This window comes from Parasteatoda tepidariorum, chromosome 8 (genome assembly GCF_043381705.1).
Source record: "Parasteatoda tepidariorum isolate YZ-2023 chromosome 8, CAS_Ptep_4.0, whole genome shotgun sequence".
In the NCBI taxonomy this organism is placed as follows: domain Eukaryota; kingdom Metazoa; phylum Arthropoda; class Arachnida; order Araneae; family Theridiidae; genus Parasteatoda; species Parasteatoda tepidariorum.
In genome coordinates this window covers 77,434,788-77,447,929 of record NC_092211.1, presented here as the reverse complement: position 1 = coordinate 77,447,929, position 13,142 = coordinate 77,434,788, and the positions used below count along the sequence as shown (strand labels likewise).

At 31.5% G+C, this 13,142-nt stretch overlaps 1 protein-coding gene across 1 annotated transcript in view; it reads left to right on the top strand.

The window, feature by feature from the left end:
- Positions 1 to 13,142, top strand: part of LOC107438207 (voltage-dependent calcium channel type A subunit alpha-1) — a 282,265-nt gene that overhangs the window by 69,039 nt on the left and 200,084 nt on the right. The window contains exon 2 of the mRNA XM_043038639.2: positions 1,830 to 2,111. Within this exon, the coding sequence (XP_042894573.2) occupies positions 1,999 to 2,111 (113 nt within the window). The 5' untranslated portion in view covers positions 1,830 to 1,998. The remainder of the gene's footprint in view (positions 1 to 1,829; positions 2,112 to 13,142) is intronic.

Genomic DNA, 13,142 nt, shown 5'->3' with positions numbered 1-13,142 from the left:
ACTATTACTAAAATCTCTATCTGTAAATTGCATTGAGATAACAAAGATTTACGACCATGTCGGTCATAAGATAGAGGCCCAATTTTCAACGCAATTTGTACAGACTTTTACTATACCTAACCATACTGAAAAACTCTGTTATGTACGAAGATTTCCTGTATGATTTTGTTACTGAAAATTTTCTGACACTGGACTTTTCCTGTCGCATACGTAAAATCTCTCAACTTTGAATCTAAAAATCTTCTGCAATTCTTCTACAACGCTTAACGTAAACTAGAACTATATTTCAAGAGTAACTCTTTTCCAAGCTAATGGGTTCATTCGGATAAAAAAAGACACATTGTTAATTTAATTATCAATTTTACGCAAATTCATGCATTTTTTTAAACAGCATTTACCCTGATTCTTATAAACTCCGCATAAAGTATTATTTATGTGCGATAAAAAGAGTATTTTATTCAGGGTTAGAAAATTGATTTTTCACTTAATATAGCCAATAAGTCTGCAAATTATCTTATGTAATTATCCCTACTAACAGAAAAATATTCATAGAACGTTAAAATTTCCCGATATAATTAATACAAGAAACGAATGAAATAAAAATAAAAATATGACCACCGAAGCCGACGTCTTCAGGGGGTACCGGCCTCGGTAGCCATTAAAAACAAAGCCATTTCTATTTGAGGGAGAAGCAAAAGCTTAAAAAATCTCCCTCAGTACCCCGATGGTTTTGTATAGAGGTCCAGGAAAAACAAGATACATTCAAAANATAAATCATAATCAATATAAGTACCTTTAGGAAATGAACTAAAACTGGTATTAAATAAATTAAATTTAACCCTTTCAATAATTTTAGCTTTCCACTCAGAAAAACCTTCAACGGGCTAATGATGTTTTCTGGAAATTTTTGAAATAAAAAAATCTAAATCTTTTTTAATGGATAAAATAAAATCTTCTTTTTTCATTTTAACTCTGGTTCTAAATTTTGAACCTTTACTTAAAATGCTGATTAAATCTTGATCACCCACAATCTCCAAATTTCCGGTAATAACATGTCCATAACCATTATCAATAAATTTTGAAAAACCCTCCTCATTACAATAACAATCAAATTTAGAAATACAATTAAGATTTGACTTAAAAAATTATTATTATTTATGTTTTCTTTCAGCACCGATATAATTAAGTTATTCGAAATATGCTGCCGCTTCATCAAGCAACTAAAACTTCCGAGGCTTTAGTGGTTACCTAGTGGTTACGAGAAAGTCGACACACAGTTCTGTCTTCCCCATCGCATTATGCGAACCTCTTCATTACACTGTACAAAATTCCGGATCAAATTACGGTATTTTTGGTGCATCATCTATAATTTGTTTTGCAGTGAAATCCGTTTTTATTGTAAAATATCATACCATAATTTCTGCAGAATTATTTATTTAGTTATAATTATTCAGTGATTTTAGGGTAATTACATAATATTACAGAAATAAAGAGATATCACAGTTTATATTTCGTAACATGCTAGGGTAATAAATGATTTTACGGTAGTAAGTACCGCCAACCAGAGTGCTGGTACTTTTTACCGTAATTTGATACGGAATTATTTACGGTGTAGTTTTTTAAGCGAAATATTTTCGTTTATAGATTATAAGTAATAATAATTTAGACTCAGCTTAAGTTTAAGTTTATGTATTTAAAAATTCTGAAATCAAATGTAATATTGAAATCAGTGAATAATTTTATTATTCTTTGATTTTTATTTAATTAAATTTAATTATATTTTTATATCTTATTCTTATTAAGTAATCAATTAAATTATTCTTTTGCAGGTTGACAGCGTTGAGTAGTGCGGGTGAGGAGGAGACGGGCAGCAAGAGTCCAGCACTTACAACCGCCCAGCAAAGCCCGTCGGCGGCCCCTCAGACGTCCAGTGGCCCCCCGCTGCAACGCCCACCACCACTCTATGACTATGAAAGGGTGAGGCACCCCCATCCAAGCATGGCCAAGAAGAAGGGCCCCGTGGTCCCTGTCGGGAAGGGGCCCTCTTCGCTCTTTCTCTTCAGTGAACGCCACCCTATACGGCGGATCACAAGATTCATCATCGAGTGGCCATATCCTTTTGATGATTCATAATTTCCCATTATCTAATAAAGATAAGTACATAATTTAATTATCTTGGTTTGGAGCCACAATGGCTCAGGGAATAGAGCGTTTGCCTTCCGATGTGGCAAACCGGGCTTGAATTCCAGTGATGACTGGTCAATACGAATTTTTCATTCAGCTTGCTCCGACCACAGTGCTGGCGTAAAATATCCCCAGTGGTAGACGGATCATGGATTTGACTCCCCTTGCCGTCAGGCTAACGGTGAGAGATTTTCGTGTTTTTCCCCTCAATGCGACGCAAATGCGGGTTAGTTCCTTTAAAAAGTCCTAAATGAAGGCAAATTTCTCCCAAAACTTTATCCAGGTGTTCCTTTGTTTTTTGGATTGGGTTCAAAATTACAAGATTACTGTGTTGAACATTAGTTGTTGTAAATCCAAGAAATCGGGTCGGCTGTTCAACGACGGTTATAAAATAAAATTATCTTTGTTTTTCTATTTGTTAAGTTATATATTTTTCATGAAATTTTTATTTCATGAATAAGCGGTTAATTGAAGTCATTAAAATTTAAATGTTTATAAATTCTAATATCTTATCATAACTTAAACCATTTGCTATCCAGTAAATCATTTAGTGTAAATGGTTTTTAATAAAAATTTATTTTTCGCATTTGAATGTCACAATTTTATTTTCAGTGAGAAAATGCTCTCTTTTCTGAAAATATTTCCTTTCTTTGATGCATCAATCGTTTAGATTGTATCATATCTTCCATTTGCAAACGCAAGAAATTCCTGTAAATATTGTATTGAATAATTATTAAAAAGAAAATAATTATAATAATTCACACATACTCGATCCAAGAGTTTCCTTGTCTTCTGGATTGGGTTCAAAATTTCAAGGCTACGTAGTTGAATATTAGTAATCGTAATCCCTTAAAATTGGGTCGGCTGTTTAACGACGGTTATAAAATAAAATAAAACAGGCTCTCAGAAATCTGGGATGTTAAGCAAACCAGGTATATTTAAGCAATGAGTAATACATTTTTTAATTAACCTAACTAATCCATTTCTAATTAACCTAAAGAACTAATGCTGGTACTTAAGTTCCAAAACAGTTTTCTGTCTTATTGTGTTATGCTCGTCATTTTCCTCATTAATGCAGTCTTGAACCGGGTAGTTTATGAATTAGAATGCTAGCATCCCAGTATCAAATGCAAATGATGACTGGTCAACCCGTCTTTCGTTTCCGACTAGCGTCAACAACAGTACTGACCAAAATATATATCCAGTAGTGGACAGATCTGGGTGACAGTTTTCTTGCCGTTGAAAAAATTAATAAAAATAAATAAACGAAACCGTGGGAGACTATCGAGAATTTTCTCTCCATTTAACTCAAAAGATGATTATTTTCCCTCGAAAAGGCAAGTTTCTTCCCGTGAATAATCCAGTAGTTCCTTTGTCACCTGGGTTAAGTTCAGAATGACAAGCTTACAGAGCTAAGCGCTGATACAGTCCAAAATCTGATCAGCTGTTCAATGTATCTCAAAATAAAATAAAATGTAGTCTGGCTTAAATATAACCCTTCTTTATACACTGAAAAGGTACCAAGTGTGGTCCATCGATAATAATTTTACAAATACATCAAAATCATTAAACTTAATGTTACTGTTAAAAAATGCACCTAACGGAATAGTCACGGTTTTTGCAACTAATAGCTCTGTTAAACAAAATCTTATCTTATTTCTGGGATCTGTAATTATTCATAGTTCCTCCCAGTTTTTAGTTTCCTGAAAAAGAGTATAGTAAAAACCATTAGTAAAGCTAAAAATATTCTCAGAAATTTCCGTTTTGAAAAGGAAGAAAAACAATCAACTCCTTTAATACGGAAATCTACGTACAAAAGAAACAAAAAAGAACCTTTACGTTATTGATTTTCAATTATTATGCTTGCAACGTTCACGTTTCCCGGAATATACATTCCTTTTTAAACGGAGGATTCTCTTTTGTCTCGTTTTCCATTTCTTTCGTTTTCTTTTTTTTTTCTGTATCATTCATGATAGGAATAAATTTTACGTTAGCCAATATATATCTTTCTTACATATTTTATTCTTATATTTCCATAGAATGCGTGAAATATGCTTTTTTGCGATATGGTTGTTACTATATCCAAATCAAATGGGCAGGCGCAGCGTGTCTTTTCACGTTCTGTATGGTTTCATTGAAGATCTTTATCTTTTTACGAACCTTTTTAGACCACTCAATCATATCGAAGAAAAATATTTTAAGTACATAAAATAAATGTTTTTCGTGTATTTCGTGAGATAGAATAAATGAAATTTAAATGTAAATACTTCTTGAATGCGTCCCAAAACTTTTACTTCGTCAGTAACAGAATTATTGTTAAAGTTGAAACTTAATTATAAACCTCAATCAGTTAACCTTTCCATTCAAAACAAATGAAAAACGAAATAAGGGCAATCGTGCTCTAAGCAGTGCAAATAAAAAACTTAAGTGGACAGTCATTAAAATGCACATTAAAATTTAAATTAGGTAGTCACATTAGGTTCAGAGGGAGTGTTTTAAAATATTTGAAGATAATAACATAAAAAGTTATTTGTAATGAGTGAAACTCTAAATAAGAGACCAAGATAATTTCAATATTTGTTTAATTAAAGTAGAACTGTAAAATATTGTTACTGGCACATTAAATGTAAATGGCATAGTTAAAAATTTAAAACAAAAACAATTAACAAATTTAAAAACTACTGAACTTGCCTTAATGTTATTTTGGATTGTGTAATAAAACATTTAACACTGTTTTTCGAAGCTCAGTCGCCAAGGAAAATGAAAAAGTCATAGTTTAAGTGCCTTACACTTGAAGCAATGCGATGATTTTAAACTATATATAAAATCTTTCAGCGAAGAATTATCTGGGCATTAGATCAGACAAATAACTTAAATATTTTAAAAGTTATTAAACTTTTTAAAAAATCGCCAATTTGGCGATATTTTTCTACCCAGATGAAAATTATCAAAATCACTGTCAATCACTGCAAATTTTTATAGCTCAAGTAATACAACATTGGAGTAAGTTTTTAAATAGTAAAAAATTGGATCGCAAACGCTTTCCCTTTTCACAAAACTGGGGGTTTTCTCCATATTGACGTTTTAAACCATTTTCGAAATAAGCGTAGACAGCGCTGGGGTTAGATAGGCTAAACTTAACCTTGCAGTTATGAGTAACAGTTGTAAACTAACAGCAGTTATAAAAATAGCATATTATTCGCAAAAGAAGAAAATCGCACCGAAAAAAAACTGAGATATAAAGGTATCTTTGAAGGTCTTCCCTACACGTAATGCTATTTTTCCCTGATACAATTCCCGACCGCCGGTATGCCGTCACCGACTCTTCCTTAATACAGGGGGAAATAGCTTGTTGTGTGGGGGAAATGGACACACACGTGCTTACATAAATCATAATTTCAAATTTTTTGACCTTAGTCTTCAGAGCACTATACAAGGAAACAAAACATTTTATAGGTTAGGCTTTATTCCTTATACCTTTCCTCCGATTTTTTCATTAGGAGACATTTAGCACTTCCCTTTCGTCCGTATTTTTGCGATGTTCACTAAGTTTTCACCACTCAAGATTGCCCTGAATGTCACACTACGCTTATAACATCTGCTTATTTAGCCAAGAGCTAGAGCTTTATACCAGCCATTTCTCCATTCTTGCAATTAATCGAGTATTGTGTCAAAAATGAGTTAACGCAATTGTTACAAGCCATTTTTTAAGTTTGTTAAATCTATGCATGATATTGTATATTTCGGCAACATTAAAAGTTAGTTTTGACGAATCATATTTTATGCGCACAAGTTCATCATCTTCCTTTTTATCAATAAAAAAAATTATAAAACTTCTATGCAAATCATCAATGACTTTTGTTAGTTCAATGACTTTATTTTTATTCTCCTTCATGCGAATAAGACACAACAATGTGTGTCACAGTAATATATAGACTTGTTTGGGTGTAGCTGGCTGTCTATTCTTAAACAGATTGCATATCGCTCATCTTTTTACTAACAGTAGATTTAGATTTGCGTCGTAAACAGTAATTTACAAACATTTGATTGTCTACAAACACTTTGTTAAACCCACTTGACCCACGTAACACGTCGAATTATACTGTCAACTGCACCTTATCTAATGTCATTAAATTTTTCTAAATGACTGGAACTTACTTTTTTCACAATCTTGTGTTTCCGGGTGTGATTTAAGGAGTTTTTTCTAACAATTTTCAGACTTTTTTAATTTGTATGCCCATAGTTCAGAATTTTTCTTCGCTTTTTTTACCTCTATGTTCCTAACTTAATAATAAAAAAATCTGCTTGAATGTGCCTATTTTTCCATTTACCTGTTTTACTCCCCTATATAAAATATATTAGAAAGCTGAGAAGTTTTATAAGATGAAGCATTGGCTTCCATGCTCACACACGGAAAAAACATTTCTGGTAAAATTACTGCACTGTATGATAACGACATTTTTGGTAAAAATAAACCATAAATCTTGTATTAAAAACCAAAATACACGGTATTTAAACTATTCATTTGGTAATTTCTCGGGTCGTATGATAACGGTTTACTGGAGAATCAGGTTTTCAAGGTTATAGTTCTTGTTATCACACTTTTAGTAAACAATACAAAACTGATATGTAACTTTAACCAAGTAAATGGCTTTCATGCCATGCTCTAAAGTATTATAGTAAAATTACCGAATTTTACCACATTTACCAAATTTTATCAAATATTTTATAATTATATTTTATTGCTTTTTTTGTTTTTTGAATCAAAATCATCACTAAAGCTCTTCGGTAAGATTTACAGAGCTTTTTGGTGATTCCAGAGAGGTATATCACGGTAAATTTTACATTTTCTGGTAAGTTCGACCATATTTTTTTCCCAGAGTACCAATACAAAACTAATTTGAATTATCTTCGGTATGACCACTCTATTCAGTTTACGCAAGTACGAAAAATGTTTTCTAGAATCAAACTCACGAGGTTCAGCATTTTCCACAGATTCTGAAATCAATCATAAGCAGATTGAACTTTATTACAATAGTTATTCATAAAACCAATTATTATTAATCTACTATTAAAAAAAAGCTTTCTTTCACTAAATAAATTTCACACTATTAAAATATATTTTTAACTGAGAAAGTATAGTTACTCACTCTGAAATTAGGGGTAGCACAGTGAACTTCGTCCATCATTTCTCAGCATGAAATTTTTAATCAATAATTATGTAAATCATTTAAAATATACGTGTTTTTTTATTTCTATGTAAAATTAAAATTTGTTTTGAAAGCGCTTATTTCTTTTTCTTCTGTTTTAAAGTTTATATGGAAAGTTTCCTTAATTTTCACATGTTTTTTTTTAAAGGAAAAAGTTGGCTCAAAACTTTTATTTAGTATTTACTTTGTGCAAAAGTCCACATCCAGGAAAGACAAAAGAAATAGTTCACCTCTCATAATTAAAGTATTTACAATAGCTCAAATGCAAAAATGTGAAGTCCGGTAACTCTTAACACACTTTTAATTTTCACCACCGCAGCTATTATAAATCACTTTAATGAGTCCACAACAAAGAAAAACGCCGCTTCTGCTATTGTCTTCTTTCTTTCATTCTTTTTCCTCTTCCTTTTCTGTATAATCGTCTGACTGCTCTTGTATTGTGTCAATAAATGTCAAGTAAGAGCGTTAACGCAAAAAACGTCGAAAACGAAGTAATAAAGAACCTCGATCGCCTTCAATTCTTAAATAATCCTTCCCTTATTTTTCTCTCTTCTAAATTTTATTAGAGTTTATTCTTTTAATAGCTTCCATCCGACCAATCTTCTCCACGTTTTCCGAAAAACAGAGCATCCGCAACATCTCGTTTCCATGGAAACCAGCATACCCTCTCCCCCGCATTGTTGGGGGATCTAGACGACGCCTCTTAAAAAGGATCTACCATGCGTTTGTAGGTCATAGGGCAAACCAACCGTCCTAGATATTTGATATATTATTTTTTTATTTCGCTCCTTACCCCTAACAACTTCTCGAACTGATAAAATGGAATTTCTTGCTTTATTTCCTACACTGGAGTTAATTTTGTTTTATTTATTAAAAAAGTTGTTCTCCTCGTGAAATGCTCATTTTTACGCCTCACTTTCAGCTCATGATTTTGAAATGATAGAATTTTATAGCATTCTCTTACAGTTAAAAAATTAAAATATTAATTTACTAAACAATTTATTAATTCGCAAGGAGTTCTTTTCAATAAAAATTACTATAAATCATAGTATAAATAATTTTAAATTCAAAACAGAATCCCATCTATCATGTAATTATAATTTTAAAATTTTATAACGAATAAAAAAAAATATTTTAGCAGTTGTTTTGTTTTTAAAGTTAATGAAAATAAAAAATCCTGAATTATCTAAAACTGAAAAAGAAATTAAAAATCATTATTTATTTTAAAACTTAATTGTGTATTCTTTAATTGTTAGAATATATTCCATCATTTCTTTTAACCTTATAAATGCATATAAAATAGCTTATCACTTAAACTCTGCGTATTTATTTCGACTATAATGTTTTAATTCCTAATTCAGCCATTATTATTATGATTATTAAAATTCTTATACTATTATTATTATCATTATATCTTCATCAAAATATTATTGTTATTTTTATTTACTACTACTATGCTCTACTAGCTATCACTAGTCATTATTAAAGCATAGTAGTCTTACAATCTAACATTCTTGTGTAAGCAGTATTTGCATTCATAGATCAAAGATTTCAGGCATTTCGACAATACTCAGACAGTAATCTTATATGTTATTGAAAAAAGCAATACAAACAATAGCTAAAATCTTCAAATAAATATCAATATTTCTCTTTTATGTAAAAGTATACAGAATTTGTAAAATTAAAAGAAACGTAAGCCTATTTCATTTCTTTAAAGAGCCTATTATTTTTCTGCAAAAAAAAAATTGAATTTAAATAGAGAAAGCTTATCTTCATTAAAGATAATTAACTGATGTTTTCCACTTACTAACGCATAGTAGGTATCACAGAAATGCAAACTTAGAAAATATGTTTAAAAAAGATCGTGTGTTTTTTTAAATCAATAAATAAAGAGCAACAGTTTGAGAATGATGATTTACACCTACGACACGTGATCATGCATGTTTCCTTTCCTGAAGTAAACTAATCAAATCTTGAGAAACAAAATTTTTACTGTTCGAATCGATAAAAGCAATTTTCCTTTATGTTTGTTTATTTAATTTTTTCAAACTCGAATATCTAATATATAATTTTAAAATAAGTATTCAAGGGAAACACGAGATGATTTAATCACTGAGTTAAAAGCATGGTCAAAACTACCAGAATATGGTAAAATTTACCGTGTTTCTGGCTGTATGGGACCACCAAAGAGATCACTATTTTTCACCGAAACGCTTTGGTAATGATTTTGATAAAATTAACAATGAAAGATGGTTTTATAACATCTGATAAAATTTGGTAAATATGGAAAAAATTTTGCCATTTTTATCATGATACCTTGCTAATAAGAACTATCATTTTAAAAATGTGTGCTAATAAGAACTATTATTTTGAAAACCAGAATCGTGGTTTAACAGTTACCATATGAACGGAAAGGCGACCAAACGAATGGTTTAAATACTGTATATTTTGTTTTTATTAAACAGCTTTTTTTTACCAAACAAGTCATTAAAATTATAAAGTCATTAATACAGGGCGGTAATTTTATCAGAATTTTTTTTCCGTCCCCTTATTAGTCCCGCACTGGACTGATCGTAAAGACACGGTTCCCAGTAGAACACCAAAGTCAAGCATCACTGGCTGTGGTCAGTAATCAGGTGGATGACCACTCTGACCAGCCTGAATAGGGACCAAGGGTGCACGGTATCAGTCTTCGTTAAACTGCTCTAACGAAAAGTGCTCAATTTCGCGCAAGTCGTCGGGCTACCAAAGCAAGGGAGCCATCCCCTTTGCAGGGGATCAAAATTGCGATGGCATGTCTTCGGATCATCGTCAGGGACGCTTCCAAGACCGTCACCAATAGCCCATTGTGCAGCTCTAGTGCGACGTAAATAAAGTAACTACCTACCGTTCGCTATAAGTTTCTTAATTACGCATACTTCAAGCATCTGTATTTTATTATTAACTGTTTGGATAAGAAAAAGGATTGAATTTCTATAAGAATAAAATGTGTAAGAATCTTCTTAGAAAGTTCACAAATGACAAAAAAATAATTATTTTTTGTAATACCTTGCAGTAAATGCTTTGGACAATATAACACATTTTGTCTTTTTTAATTAATTCATTAAAGCATTTTTAATTTATGTAAGCACTAACAACATGCTTGTTTAATTCCATGCTATATTTTAATATTCAACTCAACTACTATTATTATTTGAACTTGAAATAACGGGATGTATTCTACAACATTTACATGAGTACTTAAAATAAAATGATAAACAGTATCTAAATATAAATATCTATCGTAACCTTGAAAAAAGGGCTTTTTTGTCGATGATTACTGTAAAATTTCAATTAAAAGATTAGAAAATTGCAGATATTCTGAAATTGAAGTAAAATGATACATAAAGTAAAACATTTGAAATATTAAAGTATGATGTCCATGACGTATGAAGCAGTCCATGACGTATCTTATGCAAATTATATACTACTGAATAAAATCACACTTATATCTATACTTATTAAAAACAGCGAGAAGTAAGTCTGACCTTTAATAATTACATGTTTTTAAATTATTGTAATTTTAAATTAGCATTTTGTTCAATACAGATTATACGTAATTTCTTGAACTAATTTTAACTGAAATAGATGTGAAACTTACGGAGTTAATAGATTTACCGCAACAAAACCAAATAAGCAAACAAAAAAAACACATTATTTTTTATCATTTTTTATCTTTTTCATCGCAGCAATGGCACGGCTTTGTCCCACCCTCCAGTCTAAGAAATCCCCGCAATGCAAAAATTGAAAATTCTTTTTATTATTTTTACTCCTTTATTACTTATTTTATTTTACTTTGAAAAATAGCAATCAAATGCTATCGATTACAGTACTCACTAATCTAGCAACTGTGCCCAGAGAATGTTTATAGAAGACGAGTTAATTCTCCCGTCACGATGAAAGAGTTTGAGAACCATTAAGGCTATCTTTAATTAAAAAGTAATTGGAACCGCGATAGCCTGGTAGGTAGGGCGATAGGCCCATGTCCGAGAGATCGTGGGTTCGAACCCCGCCGACCGAAGACTCTCCTTGTAGTAAAGTGACTGATGCACGTTAAATCTGTCGAGTCGCAAAAGTCCTCCATGTTCCTATAACAAATCAATACCTCTGGGGGTACTGGATTGGGTTGGAGATCGATCGTTTTCTGATTCAGATGAAAATTACGATCTGTGGATGAATGAATGGGTCCGCTCTATAACCGGGTGCGACGTATGGTGTGGCGGAAGTCGAATTCTTGGTCATAGATGGCACCACTAAAAAATAAGAAGCGCGCACTCTGCATTAAATTTGCTCGGTTTCACCAAGCAGGCTTGCTCGCGTGGCAAGTAGCATTAGAAACAACAACAACGACAAAAAATAATTGAATGCTGATACTAACATTTCATTTGACAGTTACAACTGACATTTGCAAAGCATCAGCGTGGAAATTCATTATTTAAAGGGAAACAATTAGGATTACTTTCTATTCCTTTATTTCTTCATTTAGTAAAGAAAATGTTTTTGTTTGTTTTTTATCAATTTCTAGATAAAAAAGAAACACCAATATTTACTTCAGTTATTATGCGTATTACTGTTTTCAACAATTTAGATCGTATAAATTTCCAGTCTGGGTAATATTTTATTTTATAACCGTCGTTGAACAGCCCGCCCAATTTTTGGGCATACTACTACTAAAGTTCAACTCCGGAGCCTTGTAATTTTGAACCCAATCTAGAAGACAAGGAAACTCCCGGTTCAATTATCGGGAGAAATTTGCCTTTGTGGAGACTTTCTGATGGAACTAACCCACGTTTGCGTTACATGGAGAGAAAGACCATGAGAACTTTCCATGGTTAGCCTGACGGCAAGGGGACCCATGATCCGTCTACCACTGATGATATTTCACGTCAGCACTGTGGTCGGTGCTGACAAATTTCTGACAGTTTCGGTTTATGTAATGATCATGTTTCATAGAGTACTTTGTTTTAGCATCTGGTGAGCGTAGTATCTATGCAGACAGAAAGCGAAAAGTATTTGTACTGGTGAAGAGCTGCGAAAGTTTTTCCATTAATCGATGAGAGATAAAAAACAAGGGTTAATGAAAATTTAAGTAATTACAATATTTAATATAGTATTAACATCTATATTTTCGTTTTGTTAATAATATTAAGGAAGGTATTTATAATAATTTCATATATTATCCTCATTGTCAAAAATACTTATAACTAATAATACTAATAAATTCCCTATCGTTACCATAATTTTAATATTAGTATTATTATCATTATTGTGTCATTATGGTTGATTAATGTGCAAATGTTATGAAACTTTTAAATTGAAATAATGAACAATAAAAAGGTATCAGTCCTTTTGACCGCTGTTTTTTTATTTTTTTCTTCATATTTTTTCTCTCTCGGCTATTGTGGTTGTTTTAGTTTCGTTTCTCACTTTTTTCTTCATTTTTCATTGGATATTTAACGTTTTATATTTCAAATCATTTTCATTTCTTCTCATTCACGTCTGGCAAGACTTGAATGTGGGCGCCTGTTTTTGAGTGATTAAAATACGTCGATTGTTATTTTCAATTTTTATGTTTTTAAAGCGAATGTCAATACTCTTAACAATCGAATTCGTTTCGCCACTTTTAATATAAAAATAATAATGTTCTTTAGATAAAAAAAATAATAATAACGTGCCTATTTATTTAAACTGTTTCAATTAGTATTATTA